Source organism: Pseudopodoces humilis, chromosome 5 (assembly GCF_049639895.1).
Source record: "Pseudopodoces humilis isolate 2021_Gansu_Grassland_sample_001 chromosome 5, ASM4963989v1, whole genome shotgun sequence".
Taxonomy (NCBI): domain Eukaryota; kingdom Metazoa; phylum Chordata; class Aves; order Passeriformes; family Paridae; genus Pseudopodoces; species Pseudopodoces humilis.
This window is the reverse complement of record NC_142204.1, coordinates 26434463-26451413: the sequence shown is the minus strand read 5'-3', so window position 1 is coordinate 26451413 and position 16951 is coordinate 26434463. Positions and strand designations below refer to the sequence as shown.

Sequence of the window (16951 nt, the reverse complement as noted above, 5' to 3'; positions counted from 1 at the left end):
GAACAAAAACCTGTCCTGTGTGAGGATGATGCCTTGAGAGGCTACCCATGGAATGGAGGCTAGACAGTGTGAAAGGAATAAAGGAGGTATTTATTAAAAAGCTTTCAAATTATACACCTTGGGCAGTACAAGAGCCTGGCTGAGGCTAGACCCAAGATGGATGACCAGTCACAAGTTTTCACACTTCTGTAAATTTTGGTCCATTACATATTGGGGTTAATTGTCCAATTAAAGCTTCAGGTTATGAAGTCACATCCTCCCAGATTGCTCTCCTCAATTCACTGTTGTTTGTACTTTTTGGGCCTGAAGCTGCAACGGCATTCTTGGTTCTCAGGCTGGAAAAAGATTGTTTTGTCTAATTACACTGTCACTGAAGGGAACTTGCTAACATTTTATATGAAGGTCAGAGTTATATACCAATGCAGTACAGAATCTGGAAAATATGAAAGCCAAAACTTAAGGCATCAAGAATACAAAATCTGGAACCATCTCTGTTTCACCGTGACATCGGATCTTCAGCAGCCAGGCGGGGGCACTGCGGTATCTGCATCCACCGTGAGCGCACGGCTCCGTTCCTGCCGAGTTACCCAGAACGCGCCAAGATACACCATGAACCATTTTTAACCTGTTCAAAGCACTCGAGTGAGCTCACACCAGATCAGTAGTTCGTTTCTTGCTGGTGATTACATTTTTCATCCGACAGCAGTAGCTCTAAAGCCAGATTTACCGAGGTGTCTAGCCCTGGTTCTAGCTACAACTGCTTTTTTCCAAATCCTCAGACAAGTGGGGTGGGAGGAGGGGAAAGTCCTGTCTGCAAGTTTCATTATGAGTTTTGCCCTTTTTTAAATATAATTTGTATTTATTGCCTATATTGGCAATACTGTCTAAAAGTGGAATCAGTTTTATGGAATGAATGAGGAAACACTGAAAGAAGCTGCATGCTCCTTTACAGGACTGTCTCTCCTGATTTCTCTTTCACAGTGCACTCTTCAAATGTAGTCAGCTTTTGGGGCATGCTCTGCCTCCAACTGTGCATATAATGCTCACACTGAAATTAATAGAAGCCTGGTGATACATTTGAAGTGAGAACATTGGGGACAAAAAGTTAAATTCTTACAGATACAATCAATGGCAAAAGTTTCTTTGACTTTAGTTCTCACCTTAGAGACATCTATAGGTCTAAGTACGTAAGGAATCATTTTTATGGGTATATGTATCTTAGCATAATCCTAAGAAATAAAAAAAAAAACCCTCCATGAACTTGAAAACATATAAGGATTTTAAAAGCATGTCTTTGTGGCCTCCCTCTTAACAGAGATTTGTTACTGTGTTTAACCCCAGTCTCAGCCCCAGCCCTGCTCTGGGGAGTGGGGTATTGTTTGTGTTTGATGGGATCAGCACAATACACGTGGACAAGGTGCTGGCCACCCATTTGCACTGGTAACTTTAGATCTGCTATTCAGAAATTCTGCTGTCTTGTTTTTGATATGTCTTTTGAGTTGCTAAGAGTCCTTCAGAAAGTCTTCCACATGCTTATCCTTCCATCATGGTGGGGAAATAATATTTCCTACATTCAGGGCAGAAAGTGAATGTCAGATTTTCACCATGCCTAGGTGATTGCTCATCCACATGCCCAGATGAATTGCTCTGTGTCTTTCAGAAAAGAGTCAAACCTGGGCTGCTTCCAGGCAAGGACTCTAACTACAGGAAGTGGTGGAGTCACCATTCCTCAAAGTGTTTAAAAAACAAATAGAGATGGAATTTAATGATATGACTTAGTTGGTATGGTGGCATTCAATCAAAGGTTGGACTTGATGATCTCAGAGGTTGCTCCCACCAACATCTGGTTTACAGGACAGAGGGGACCAAACAGGCAGGACAGCTCTTCTGAGCAGCAGCCTTACTCAGAAGGGACACAATTATCAAATTTAAGATCCCTTCCTGGAGGAGGATGTCCTCTCATCTAGCATTGCTCATCTGCTTAAATGGAAGTCTCTGTAGGAAGAAAAGGAGGGTCAAAATATCTGTATGCTCTCAGGGCACAAAGGAAGGGGATGTTTGGTATAGGTCTTCAGACTCAGACTGTCCTCTTGTCCCTGGCACTCAATTGCAAACCAAGCACAGAAGCTCAGTTCAACCCACACTGGCAGCTGGACTTCAGGATCTCTGGACCCTCCACTCCAGCACTAATATTTGGCCTGTCCTGCCCTAGCAGCTACATGAAGCTGCAGTTTCCCAGAACAAGCTGCTTGCCTGCCACTTCTGCTGTGTAAAATCAGCCAGCAGCATCTTGCTGCAGAGATTTCAAAAGAGGGAGGAAGTCATGGGTTAGCGGCGCTTGGTCAAGGGTTTTTCTGGCTGCAGCTATGCCTGGCTGAAGCTCCTGATCCTTGTCTCATGAGCTGGACCAGATTTGCAGTCATGAGCAGACCTCAGGGTGAATGAGAACATCTCCCAGTCAGGCAGAATGACCTCCTGTCTCCCTGGGCAGAAGAGCTGAGATGCAGCTCCCTGCACCCGAACCATGCATCCTCTCATTACACCATGCCCTCCTCCTTAGTGTCCATCTGTCACCCTGGCCAAGAGGAGGAGAAAAGCAGAGTGGAATGTAATCCTGTCACGTTGTGCTGACAGTGAGCATTCATCCTTTGCAGCTTCCTCTGAGCATCTGTAACGCTGCTTTTCCTGCCTCAGCTCCGTGCAGCTCTGCAGGTGAATTCCTGAAAGGGCTGTGAACTAACTGTGCTTTCTAAAGACCTGAAGAATGAGGACATTATTTACTTTGGTTGTCGATGGGCATCAAATGGTGTGAAAGAAATGTATGCCTCAACTCCATCACTATCTGGGACCAAAATAACAGATAAAAGGAGAAAATCTGTGGGAGTTATCATTATATGGAGTTGCCATGGAAATAGCATGAGAGAACTTGGAGGAGAGCTGACACACTATGTCTCCAGGAGGGCATAAATCTCCAGCTAGCCTCACTCCTTTTTTATCACATTAACAGGCAATTTTTTTGGATTCAGCAAGGGGTGGGAAAACATCAAAGCACAGTTCTGACATTTTTTTCTGTCTCTTGATTTCTCTGATGAAGACCTCCCTGACCCCTCAAGAAACAGAAAAGTGAACCTTAATGCTATTGGTAAGTTGCCCTAGAAACCATTTAATGATTTCAGTAAAATGGTAAGAGGGATGTCATTTTAAGGAGAAAATATTACTGACTTTTGTGAAATCATATTAAAAAAACCTTTATTAAAAATGTACTATTCTAAGAGTTCTTTCAAATAAAAAATTATGCACTTCATTTAAAAGTTTTTTTTTTAAATGCTGATTTCTAAGGAAAAGCATTACAATTTGAATGATATCTTTCAGGGAAAGTTGCTGCCTTGTGCCATTGCACTGTTCTGGGAAAGTCTGTTTTATTCTCTTCTTTCAATTGCCAAATCCCACTTTTAATCTATCTCATTCCCCCCTGATCAGGACAGGACAACCAAGAGTGCTCATAGTTTATATCCTAAGACTTCACAAACACAGCTCTGAGGCATGATGTTGTACAGGTGTGGTGTTGTTACAGGGATGGTGTTGTACAGGGGTGGTGTTGTTACAGGGGTGGTGTTGTTACAGGGGTGGTGTTGTTACAGGGGTGACATCCTCCTGCTCACAAGTCCAGCTCTCCACCCTGCACCTCCTGGCAGGCCATGGGTCACTCCTCTGGTGGTCAGTCCCCACTCAGGACTGTCCCTGGTGGCTGTGGCAATCTGACCCAGAGCAAACCACCACTTGGGTGCTGGCATCCACCTGCACCTGAGTGCAGGTGTGCAAGTGTGAGTGAAGGAAACCCCTTCTGTTCACTAACAAAATGGTTGTCCATGCCTATAAGGCCTCACATTTTGTTCTGCTGTATTACTGCCCCAATTTTGCAGAATGTTTTCCCAGGATATTGGTTTACCAGCCCTATCTTCCACCCTTTCCTAGGGCTTAGGCTGCTACAGATTGTTACTGAGCATTTTTAGAGGCAAGGAACATTCAGCCTGCAGCCAGGCTGTACAGGGTAGAGGGTGGACAGGAAAGCCTGGAGCAGGGCAGCAGCAAAGCCTTCATGTTTGTACCTGCTTCCTTTCAGCAGAGCCCAAAAGTGGAAAAGGAAAGATGCCTAGGACCCTCCAAAGAAACCTTATCCTCCCCACCCACCAGTACCAATGCATGAGTACTGCAAGGGCAAGCGAGATGAAAGGAAGCAGAATAACAAAAGAGGAAGATAAAGAGGATGGTCCCCAAATGCTGCTCTAAGACTCAATTCAAATTATGCTCCAGCTATTGACCGAGTTATTTCTCAGAGCACCATCTCACCGACTGAATTTACACCATACTTGTGACTCCACCTGCAACACCTGGAACCCCAAGAGATATAATGGCCTACATTCTGAAAACCAGAATTGCTAAAGCCATGGAATTAATTTGTGTGGGGTGACAACTTTGGCCAAGGCTTCTTCTTTGGCTTATAGCTGTCACGTTTGCCATAACAGCAGCAATTTCAAGGTTTTTCCTTAAAGCTGTCTTAAAGAAAGGAAGGAAGGGTAAAGGAAGGTCTCTTTTGACACCTGCATTTCTAAGACAAAAGTCTTACAATTATCTAAGACCAAAACTTGTGTTAAGTTCTTGTTGATTGTTTTGTCTCTTTGCTCAGCATCAATTTAAGATAAAATTATACACATAATTTTATAAGTGCTATTTATAAAGCTGTGGATACATATTATGCATATTTTGTGCCAAAATGAATCCATTTTTACCCCTGTGAAATGACAAGTCCCAAACACTGAATAATTCCACAGGGGCTATTTTTAAGGCACTTGGTGCATTTGTTGCTGAGTAGCATCTCTCTGTCTATAGCCATGGGAATAGACACCATTTTTAGCTTCTCATAATTCAGGAGCTGGATTCAGTCCAGAGGAGTTTGTCACAACAATTTTGAAAAGCTGTTTATGATAAACGGATTTGTGGATTATGGGATCAAACATTTCAGAAAACAATTGTGCTTACCTTCACATCAGAACTGCCTGGGGAGCTCGTATTCATTCCCTTGCTACATGTCCCAGGAGCAGGAACTGCAGCCACAGGGTAACTCTCTGTTAGGGTGGCAGTTCCCAGGATATTTTCCTCACCTCTCTGGTGTGCCTGGTTGCAACTTGCTGCTTTCAGCAGAGTTATCTGGAAGCAGGTGCCTTCAGTATTGCTTCAGGATTGTTATTTTCATTTGTTTCTTTCCAAGGAAAGGGAAAACATCCAGAGCCTTTTCAAATGCTACTGACTGCCTTAGCATCAGGAGTGGGAGTAACTTGAAAGGTGAAACAAAAATCCCTGTCTGTATCTGCAATTTTTTTGCTACATTATGTGCATTCTGGGCTTCCATTCAAAATAAACAAATTTTTAAAGGCCAAAAACTAAATCATGTGCTTCAGAAATAAGCCTGCATTTTTCTCGCTTATTCAGAAATAGCATCATCATGATGAAAAATAGATGAACTCCTGTTGCCTGTTAACAAACCAGCTCTGTGGAGAGCTGTCTCCAGCCAAACGACTCCCCTGGCTCAGGATCTGGCCTTCATTCCTGGATTCAGGGACATGTCCTGTGCAGCCACATAGAAGCTGATACAAACCACGCCTGCACTGGAGAGACAAAGTGGGGAGCAGGGCACTGCCTGCCCCCCATGTGAGCAGTGCCAGTGCCATGCCCGGTGAGATGGGAGAGGTGTGGCATGAAGCCACACAGGGGTCAACACACGGGCATATTAACAAATAACACCTGGGAGGAACAAAACCACACCTGGGCACCCTTTGTGCTTGAAACTGCACCCATTTTTTCCACCTCTACTTGCTCCAGGCCCTGCTACCCCATTTGGATCAAAACCTGCAGGACTGCTTTCATCATTTTGAAATCAGCTGGGCAGGTTTCTAACTTGAGAGCATTTCAGACCAGGTTCCCAAGATGCAGTATCTCATAAAACTGTCATTTCTGTTTCCATCCCTGCCTGGGGACAGGGAGGAGCGCTCAGAACAGTCCCAGCTGCACTTGCTGCCTCAGGATTTCGCCCCTCCAGGGAAGCAGCGCCAAAGATGTCCTCAGAGGAAGAGCATTGCTTTCCACAAAGGCGTATACCAAAATCTTCTGCAAAGCAGATGGCAACACGGCGGGAGGAGTCAGGCGGGGAATTTCCAGGAAGATCTTTGTTCCTTGGGCCCTGCTGTAGGGAGGAGACCTAGTCTGTCTCAAGGCAGGGCTGGAGAAGCTGGGAGGAATCTCTGGTTCCTCTTCTGTGATTAATTGTGCTGCAGCCATCACGGCATAAACCCTACTGAAAGGGGCTTGTCAGTCTCCCCACCAACACCCACCAGGGCAAAGGGCCACTGCGGGAGCTGCGGGGCACCAAGGACACTGCCTTCAACCCTCACACTGCCCTCCCCCGAGGGAACTCAACCAAGGCATCAACCTTCTCCTTCCTACAGCTCCACAAGGTTTCCTCTTCTCCTCCAGCCTTGCTTTCCCACACTTAGGTATCGGCGTGCAGGTGTGTTACGGTTTAACCCCAGCCAGCAAAGAGGCATCACACAGCTGCTCGCTGATTTGCTCACTCTGGTGGGATGGGGAAGAGAAGCAGAAAAATAAAAGTGAGAAAGCTTCGTGGGTAGAGATAGAGACAGTTTAATAGGTAAAGCAAAAGCCATGCAAACAAAGCAAACCAAGGAATTAGTTCACCACTTGCCGTGGGCAGATAGGAGTTTCAGCCATCCCCAGGATGCCAGGGCCCCACCACAAGGAACAGTTCCTCGACAAGAAAAATGACATCACTCTTAACATCCTCCCTCCCTTCTTCCCCCCACTTTATATGCTGTGTGGCACCATATGGAATGGAATATCAGCTGTGGTCAGCTGTCCCAGCTCTCTCCCCTCCCAGCTTCTTGTGCACCCCTGGCCTACTTGAAACAAGGAGCAGAAAAGATCATGGCTCTGTGTAGGCACTGCTCAGTAATAAATAGCAAAAGCTTCCCTGTATTATCAACACTGTTTTCAGCACAAATCCAAAGCACAGCCCCACACCAGCTACTATGAAGAAAATTAACTCTATCCCAGCCAAAACACACACAAAGCGGAAGAAAGGTACTGGAAAATGAGAGGCATGGTAATTACCCCAAAGAAACACCACTCTAGTCACTATCCCCTTCAAAGTACCCGGACTAAATAGTACTACAGATCATGAAAGATACTTCAATGAGCCAGCTCATGTTGATTTGGAAAGATGTTCCTTCACAAAGCTGAGTCATAAAGAAGATTGGGAAGGTCTACAATCAGCGATTAAACAGCCTAGAAAGATCTACCAGCAAGGGAGTGCCCAAAATTGTTATGCTGTACACTATCTTTTATTTCCATGCTTTGCTTTAACTAAAAAGGCTTCATTTATCTGTTTTATCATTTATTTATCATTTGTCTGGGTACAATACATTTCAAATTTCATATCTCCTCTTACAGCAACATTCAATGCTGCTGATCTTGTACTTCACAAGTTGTGTGGGAAGGTGTCTGAACTTTTTGTCTAATCAGGGAATTCACTTCAATTTGTTTTTTGGACTCCAATTAGGAAAGGCCTTAAATTAAACACTAGAGATATAAGAAAAAATGAATAAGATTAGAAAACACTGGAAAAATACTCGAGAATAGTTGCTATGGCAATCCTTCCCTGCCTTCATGTGCTGAAGGACACATTCCAAACACAAACACCTCTTGGAACCCACCTAGCTTCCGAGTTCCAGCACGGGTGGGGGGGGTGGTGCAGTTGCCCACATGGCACAGGCTGGGCTCTGCTGTCCCACCACAAGGAGCCCCAGATTTAGGTCACACTGTCAGGGTCACACTGCACACCCAGTGCAGATCAGAGTGCTGCAGCACATGGTATATTGCAGGATGTGGTTTCTGGGAGCTTTCACTTGCACTGGTACTTTTGAAAATCTGCACCTTAGATTCAGGCTCCTCAACCCACTCTTCTTACAGGGACTGCACAGAAGACACATCTGAGACTTCCTTGGGACTTTGGGATCATCAAACTTCACACTCAGTCTAAGAACGGTGCAGCTCCTTTCACCCCAGTCCCTCAAATTTATTTTCATGGGGGTGATCAGCAGTGAGGGGTATGGGAGTGGCATGCACTCAATGCCCACCGAGGTGTAGGGTCTGGATGTAGAATTAAGCAGAGTCTCAGGAATCAAGCAGCATTTGCACTGACCCATCTTCTGCAGCAGCTCCCACGGAGGACTAGAAAAAAAGCATCTGCCATGGCTGAAGCCTGTCTTGTGCAATGGATTCTGCTGAGAGCAAAGCAGAGATTATGAATGAGCTGACAAAACCAGCCTGCTGTTGGCATAGACACCAAGCAGAGATGGAGTAGCTATGCTGGAAGTGTTTCATCCATTACTGTCAGAGAAGTTACTTTTACCACTGATCCTGCTCTAATAAATCATGTTGCCAAGCAGTTTTATAGAGGCGTTATACATCCAAAGCTACTTATGGTCCTGTTAGAAGAGATGCATTTCTTTTTTAGCTCAGTGTGGCTGAAATGCTGTCACAGAAGAAAGAGAGCTGCTGCTCAGAGAGCTATTCTAAAAGAAGTATTACTGTAATTACAATAGGGAGGGATGACGTGAGCTAGGAGCCACAATCTTCCTCCTCTGACCCATTGCCTTGGGGCAGCATTGCAAAACTGAAAATTTGTGACCATAAGCACAATAGCTGCTCACACGGTCTTTACCATGGGGATTGATGAAAATGGGGAAATAATGATGTTACTTCTTCATTCACCATAGATCACCCATCCCCTCAAAGTGACTGGAGTATTATAAGTCTGGCAAGATGTATAAGGACAACTCAACCAATTAGCTCTTTTATAAAAGCTGTCGTCTTCTTAATGCAGTGTTAGATGTATTAAGGCATGTGTCTACAAAGTAAAGTATTTCTTTCTGAAGCTAACAAAGCTCTCATCCTAGTAGTCTTAAAACTTCAGTCTGCAAATGTTCACCCTGTGGCTGCATTCACTCTAGTGAATTATTCAGTGACTACAAAGCCAAACAATAGATCAAAGTGGCTGGTCTACACACACTACATATACATACATTTATACCGATATGCACGTACATATTTATATATATATATAAATATATAGGGTTTGCCATGGTCAATACCAGCAGGAAAATACCAGTTTAGGAAGGCTGTATATCCAACACAGCTAAATCTACATGGCACGTGTATAATTCCCATTAAAATTATGCTTTTAAATTTGGCTCTGCTTAAACGTAGCCATTCCTATCGCCATCATACCACTGCTTTGCACAGCACTGAGAGGGACTTGCCCAGCTGCTCACAAGCAGCAAGGGCACTCCTGTCTCTGGAAGGCAGAGATAATCCCCAGGACCACTCCCCTGCTGAGCCTGTCCAGCCCAGCAGGCAGCAGTGGAGCTGTTCCACTGCACTGGCAAGTGAGGCAGTGGGAAAGGGGCCACGGGCAGCAATGCAGTGTCTGATGCACAATCCCACCACTTCCCAACAACCCAGCAAGGCAACCTCTGGCAGCCCTGAGGGGCCTCAGCACGGAGAAATATCCGCCTTGCAGGTTCCCCAGCACTGTCTTCTTAAATCAACACAAAACAGGCAACGTCACGGTGCCCTGTCAAACAGATGGAAAGCACCAAAATCTCTCCATTTCAGCATTCACTGAAGACAGAAAAGGACACTGCACAGGCTCAGAAGAGAAGCAAGGCAGTCTCTAGGCAATCTGCTGTGCTCTAATCTTTCAGAGAACAAACACTGCAGGGGATGGAGAAAATTGTTTTTGTTTTAACATCAGTTCAGGAGTCAATTGCATGTAACAGTGTCTGTGGCCATGCTGGCCTTGGGTCAAAATCCAGAATGCACCTCTGACTTCTGGCCCCAGCACAAAGAGGTGGCTGGAAATCCTCCAATGTCAACAGCGACTCTGGCTGTCCAAACAAACATTCACTTGCAGTGACAGAGGCATATCAAAAAGCTGACTGACCCAGCTGCCTAAGGAACAGAGAGACAGCCTGCTGGAAATCCTCAGACAAAGAGTATTTCTACTCTTCCATAACCAAGGAAGGATGAAAGGATGCCATGGAAACTAACTTTACCTTATTTCTAGAAAGCAACCTGACAAATGCATGAGATAAAATCTGCCTGGGTCCACCCAGCACAACAACAAAAATCCCTGGACCACATTGTACTAGAGACAGGGAAATATTTAGAGGAGGTTTGAGCCCACAGTTGCACTGTTCCTGTAATCTTGTCTCAGGTGTCCACTACTGCCCATCACAGACACAGGACACCAAGATAGATGGACCTCAATGGGACAAAATGTCTAACGTTTCTGGATCATAGATCAAGTTGAAAATCAGTCACACGTATTTGCCTCAACATTAATGCATTCACTGCCTGTGAGCCCCAGCCACAGGAACACATAATTTTCCTCAGGTGAGGGGGCCCCTTGTTTCTACATAACAGAAATGCATTGCTCAAAGCCTCTCAATGTCTGGAACAAATGAAGGAGATTATTTCATCTGCTTCTGTCTCCCACAGTCAGATAATGCAGGGCCACACCAGGATACCCAAAATAATGATTTATTGGAAAAAGCATTATGACTATTTATAATTGTTGTGACATGATTAATACCCCAAACAGAAAGATAAACTGGTAGCCTACGGTCTAGCAAATCAACTACTCCCACTGAGTTCACAAAGTCAGCGATCAGCACAGAAGCTGTAAATCACAATATTAATTTTTATTTATTTTGAAATTGTGGAAAATGCAGACAAAACACAGGCATCTTTGTGTGTACAGAAAAGGCAATTCAATTTGCATAAGGCTTTGACATTATTTAACAATGTTTATGAAATCCTATCCTGCCTGCCTGATGCAAAAGGCCAGTAGCAGGGCTGCACAGGCAGAGCCTACAGATGTTTACTCTCACCATTGAATCTGAAGCTCCCACACTCTGTTCAGAGGGTATGCATTATATAAAAGAACCCCACCATGCTGCTGAGCTGTGCAGCTTTGTCTATACCAGGTTTATTACTGGTATCCCTAACATCTGAGATTTCACAACATAAATTTTGAGAAATTGCAAGGTTTTGATCTTTGAAGGACATTCACCACAGGTCATCAGACTGTATCCACACAAGCTCCAAAACAAACCTGGGAAGGCATAAAGAGGACAATATTGTGCTCCTCCATTCCTCACCCTCCCACATTAAAATAATCTGGGACATGAATGGTCCCTTTGGATTCAGGTGCAAGCTTAAAAGGGCATTTGCTGCTTCAAAAATTCCTTCAAAAGCCTATTTCTTTGTTCGTCTTGATTTCTCTTTTTATCCTTTATTCTTTATTCTTATCTCTTTATTCTGCACTGCAATCACTAACCACAGCCAATAGCTTTTCCCCATCACTGTTGTTTGGTTTTTGCTTAATTAAATTATATCTTTTTACCCATCCTGAACTAGCTGCTCTTACACACAGGTGACTGAAACTCTCATGAAGTTCACAGCAAAGCTCTTATATGGCTCAGCAAGAAAGAAAAGAAAAGCACATCAAAACCTCAGGTTTTCTCTTTTGAATCTCCTGCTGAGATTTTTTTCTCAGAAAGCAGGCGTACATGCAACAGCTTGACTAGCCAGAAGCCACAATGCCATCTGACAAATGCCTCTTTCAGCTCTAGGGGAAAATGGCTTTTGGAAAGCATCTGAACTACGGGCCACTTCATCACCAGAGGACTACACCTCTTCCGGTGCAGGTAAGGTATTACACACACCCAGTAGCAGTGTGAGTGTTCCCACTGTGGGCATCCTGCTGCCTCCCCAGCAGAGCCAACACAGCTAAAATGCTGGTTTGATACCTGACATTTCAACATTGCCACTCCTCCTGAAACATGACCCACACTTGCTATTGTATTTGAAATTTCCAAAAGGCTACTCATTATTTGACTCATTATTGAAAGTCCCCGCTTTCCAGAATGGCCAGGTTTTCCTTTTCCTCCTCTAAAGAAAACAGCTGGTCTGAGGAGCCCTTCAAAAACTGACATCTTTTAAGAAAAGTTTTTTAGACTGGCACCCATGGTAACTTCACCATATGTTCACCGTTCTTCAAATGCACCCTCAGATCACAAGTAATAAGCATCTGCTTTCTTCCCAGCCTTGCATTTCTCTAGTTCAATTAGATAACCACACACATTTCTGCTCTGGCCCTTGCATAGGCTAGTTTTAAAGAAATGTTGCACAAAAGTAATAGGAAGGTGAGGAAATAATCTTGAGGTCTCCAGGTCAAATTGTCCAGCTGCTAGCTGAGATGAATACACATCACATGCCAAAACATCTCTCCTCAAACAGAAGAAAGCTGCAAACAGAATCTGGATCTTTCTCTGAATGGTATTTCTCAGACAGACGACAGAAGTGTTGATCTTCTGCACACTCTGAATTAATGTAAAGAACGTTTTATTTTCACTTGGCTGTGTTGGCAGCGATGCCAAGTGTCCCTTTAGATTGTTTGTGGAATGGCAAAGATAAAAGCAGCATTTTACAGCTGCAGCAAACTAAAGGAGATAAAAAAGTCTCTGAAGGCACTTTTGTCATGTTCCCCTACCCGTCTCAGGTGGGACTAATAGTCTGCCTACACTTGGACGTGACTCTTGTCAGGCACCAGTCAATTAAGTACTTTTGGCTTTTTCAGCACTGAACTCTGGAAGCACAAAGGAGATAAAAACAAGCCAAGAAGAGATCAAGAGAGTCTGTGTGGCTGAGGACCTGCTCTGGAATAAAGGAGCGGGACCATCAGGAGGGTCAGAAAGTGTTCTCCTAAAATGACTTTTATGGTCCATAAAAGAGTAAGGCATAGGCATGGAGAAAAGCAGTGATCGTTTTTTGCCTCTGCTGAATTATTAGTTTATTTTAAAGAGGACAGGGACAGTGTGGGGAGGTTATCAGTGCAAGGCAGCACCACAAGGAGCCAGACGTTCACTCCTTCACAAACCAGACCTCATTGCGGCGTCCGTAAGGCTTCATAGGGGGGTCATATCCATTGCACAAGTAGAAATCCTTGCAGTATGTAGCATCACTCCCCAGAGCAGCCTGCAGCTTGGCAGCGTAGCTGACGTAATCTGCCTCTTTGGCATAGCCACCAAACTGCCTGCAAAGGAACCAGAGAGGTGTTGAGCAGTCCTGGCAAGGCACAGAAGGAAGAGAAAGAGAACAATATATGGCCACAGTATATTTAGGCAGGCACTTTGATCCAGGCCCTGCCAACAGGCACTCATGCATGCACAGTTCATTGTGAAGCAGCACACTTCATCTGGGACAGATGAAGTCTCATGGGTGACACAGCCAAGGTGCAGTCATTCATGGGGAGGCCCCACAGGGATCTCCCCAAACAGCCCCATGTATGCCAGCCAGCAGAATGGCCTTGCCCTGTGAATCAGCACCGTATCAGAGAAACAACTTTCTAAAACACAAGGTTATCTCCAAGTCAGCTCAGCCCACAGTCTTCACCAACAACCACTTCACTGTGGTGTGAATAACCATCTGCTGGAAAGATCATGAAGGAAAGCCAAACTCTAGCTAGCCCAAGAAGAAGGGGAGGTAGGAACAGACAATTTGGTAATTACAGGACACAATGAAATTTAAAAGGGGTGGACTGAAATGGGTCTGGTTTCTGTAGACCTCCCACTAACAGGAACCATTTGCACATCAGCCTGCACCTCACCACCCTCCCTCAGGGCCCAAGTTTGAGACAAAACAGGCTGATATTGCAGAAGTGGCCCACACCCAGAGCAAAGGCCAAGCAGCAACTGGAGGCAAGAAAGAAGTCAGTTAGAGTCAGCCAAAATAGTTGAAGAAAGTAGGCAGGGGAACCTCCAAAGGGTAAAAACAAGGTGAAGAGCTTATTGCTATTGTGATGCTAGTTTGAGTCCAGGCTGTCAGTCAACAGCCCAAGACATTCAAAGGTGATTTGAAGCAATGCAATTGCTGCTTGTTTCCATGGTGGGTTCTGGTATGAGTCCACCTGAATGAGGCTTCAGCGGACAGTTTGATGCGAACTACACCAAAGAACATTCTTAATGACTATGAACAATCTGGAACCCAGAAAGTGGGAGAAACAATAGATTCACACAATAGAAATGGCACAGTATCTTTCAGGGCTAGCCTCCATGCTTGTTTACCCCACGGAAAAAAAATCCATATTCCAAATCAGTGCAGAATGACCAGAGGTAAGAAGTGACATAAAACACCTGTCTTCAGTCTAGAAACAATCCTCCATCTCCTTCTGCCACATGCACCCCTTGTACAGCAAGTCACCTGGTAAAACAAATACTGCTCTTCAGAGTGCCCTAAAGACCTCATCACTTGAGACTGGAGATCCCGGGATGCATTCCTTACGTGGAATAAATGATCATCCCCTGTCTTTCTTCAATCTTAATGCTTTCATCAGTAGGACAAGGAGGGTTGTCTTGAAACTGGCTTGGGATCCGCAGAGAGACTTTCACCTTCTGCTGAAAGGAGCCATCTTCAGCAGGATAAGCAGTGATGGAGACAGGAGCAGTCATGCCCATTCCAACCCCTGAAGCAGACACACAGACGTAACTAAAGAAGCGTAGGCTCTCAGGAACCCACACAATTAACAGAGAATTCACAAAAGCTAATTTTAGTTTTGGAAAACTCCTCATATGACCAAACTCCTTGTCAGGAGTAGACTCCTCTGGGGAAACAGAACAGCCATCATCAGGCTTCTGCTTGGGCCAAGCTCTCTCTCCACACCAGAAGCCTGGGAAATAACTGTCCAAACTGACCTCTGGAATGCTTTTTATTAATGGTGCTGCTTTTGTGGTTCTGGGAGACATTCTGTTCTTCTGACAGATCAGCTGTAAGACAGCACGGTCTGTAGCTCCAGGGCAGGCCAGCAGCACATATAAATCTACATCAGCATTTAAATTAATACTATCTGCACTTAGTCATGAGCCCACAGCCAATACTGGGTGACAGGAACTATCTCTTAAAACCTTCCAAATGCTTCCAGACATCCTACAAGTTCCAGTGCCCCAAACCTCAGTGCTGTTATGGCTTTCAGCAGGACTGTCCATGCTGTCCACACTCCAGGAACAGCATGTTTTTTTCCTATTCATTACCACCAAGAAGTACCACATGGCACTGAAGACCATTTTTCTTCACTCTTCTTGCAGCATTAGGGAACCTCTAAACCTCATGATCAAGCAGCCATAAAAACAGCTGAGATCGAACCATCTGTCTCATTTATTTTCCTTTTATGTCATACCTGTGTTTGTGTCACATGTTACAGAAGGCACCCTTTCTCCTACAGCAGCAGCGATCATCACCTTTCCAAAAATGTTGCTGTAAATATCATTTCCCACTGCATGCACCTCCTACTCCTACAGAGACTACACTAGTCCCTCTGCTTGATGCTGGAGAAAGGTGTTCGAGAACATGTATATGCCTCACAGTTACTCTGTAGTCTTCTCCTGCTATGAATGGTTAAAGTGTACACACTTTAGTAAAATGAGAATTAGAAGCAATCACCTGGAAGCACTGCCATAAAACATTACAATATACCATTAAAAAATGAAGCTCATTGTTCATTACTCTTTCATGAATAAAAATAGCCAGATAAAATATCAAGGTCATAACTGTTATTTCACTGCCCACAAGGGCACATCATAGAACTGAAGTATCCCAGATATCCTGGATTTCATCAGCTACTGCTCACCCAGGGAGCTGTGATAGATACACGTCTGTCTGTCCTCATGTTATCCCAGCTGCAAGGTAACTCATTCCTGTTTAAGCAAATAATTTTTGAGATTTTACCCTGAAACAGAGATGGGTTATAAGCGGACCCACAGCATGAGTTGGCTGGGCACGACTTAACCTGGTGTAAGTTCACTTTTCCCAGTGAGGGGCCATCCCCATCAAAGACTCCCAGTGCCAGGAGCCACAAGCCAGGCGGGCCTGCAGTGCCATTGCCTCCATCCATCCTGCGTTCACCAAGCCACAAACATCCGCCAAGCCCCGCGGTGCAGGCAGCATCTCTCACCCTTGTCGTTGCTTCCTCCGACGTACTTGAGGAGTTTGACTGCCCCTTCCTTTGAGGCTTCGTCGAACGCTTTTCCCACCAGCTCCACCGCCGCGAACCTGCCGCCCTCGCACGCCCTCTCCTCGTAGCTGACCTGATCCTGGGGAAGGAGATGGGAATGGAGGCGCTGCCAGGGGGAGCGCGCTGCCCGGGGCTGATAGCCGCTTTCCCCGGCAGCGCCTTGGGGCAGAACCGCCCGGGGAGCAGCGCCGGCCGCCCGCCCCGGCACAGACCTTCTCTCCCTTGCTCAGCAGGCGGTAGGGCCATGCCTCCACCGTGCTCAGCAGCGAGTTTTTCACCATGCCCAGCATGATGCCGCTTCTTGGCTCAGCACCGCTCGGCCCGGCCCAGCACCGCTCGGCCCCGCTCGCCTCGGCTCGGCCCCGCTCGGCTCGGCCCCGCTCGGCTCGGCCCCGCTCGGCTCGGCCCCGCTCGGCGGAGGTGGGAGGGCCGCAGCCGCCCCGCCCGCAGCGCGGCCGTCGCCCCCAGGGCGCGCCCGAGGCCGCCCGTGCCGCGGGGCCGGCGCCGTGCGAGGGCACCGGGAGCGGCGGTCCCGGAGCTGAAGTGTGGAGGGCGCCGGGAAGTGTGAGCAGTCGTGAAGTGCGGCAACAGATGGGATTCATCTCTGGGAGACAGGAAATATGAGAGGGAATATGAAAGAAATGAAATACGGGAAAAGGGAAGTACTGGCAAAGTGTGTCATGCATAGCACATAAGGGCACCGTGCTCCTGGAATTGCAAAATCATAACCTCTTGTTTTTTCGG

The 16951-nt window shown here is 45.8% G+C and overlaps 1 protein-coding gene across 1 annotated transcript; it reads right to left on the bottom strand.

Annotated features, from left to right (window-relative positions):
• Positions 1-10817: 10817 nt before the first annotated feature.
• HEBP1 (heme binding protein 1) lies at positions 10818-16611 on the bottom strand. Its single transcript, XM_005527707.3, has 4 exons — positions 16420-16611; positions 16148-16286; positions 14482-14662; positions 10818-13234 (listed from the first exon to the last, which is right to left on the bottom strand). Exons 1-4 carry the CDS (start codon positions 16495-16497, stop codon positions 13063-13065), a joined length of 570 nt encoding a protein of 189 aa, XP_005527764.2. The 5' UTR covers positions 16498-16611; the 3' UTR covers positions 10818-13062.
• Between the last annotated feature and the right edge of the window lie 340 nt (positions 16612-16951).

What these genes read in the sequence shown, in the direction of transcription:
- HEBP1 (XM_005527707.3), bottom strand. Translation starts at nt 16,497, where the DNA reads ATGCTGGGCATGGTGAAAAACTCGCTGCTGAGCACGGTGGAGGCATGG. An exon ending in TGCTGAGCAAGGGAGAGAAG is followed by an intron (nt 16,287 to 16,419) that starts GTCTGTGCCGGG and finishes CTCCTTCCCCAG; the next exon opens with GATCAGGTCAGCTACGAGGA. An exon ending in GGGATGATCATTTATTCCAC is followed by an intron (nt 13,235 to 14,481) that starts GTAAGGAATGCA and finishes GTTCCTTTGCAG; the next exon opens with GCAGTTTGGTGGCTATGCCA.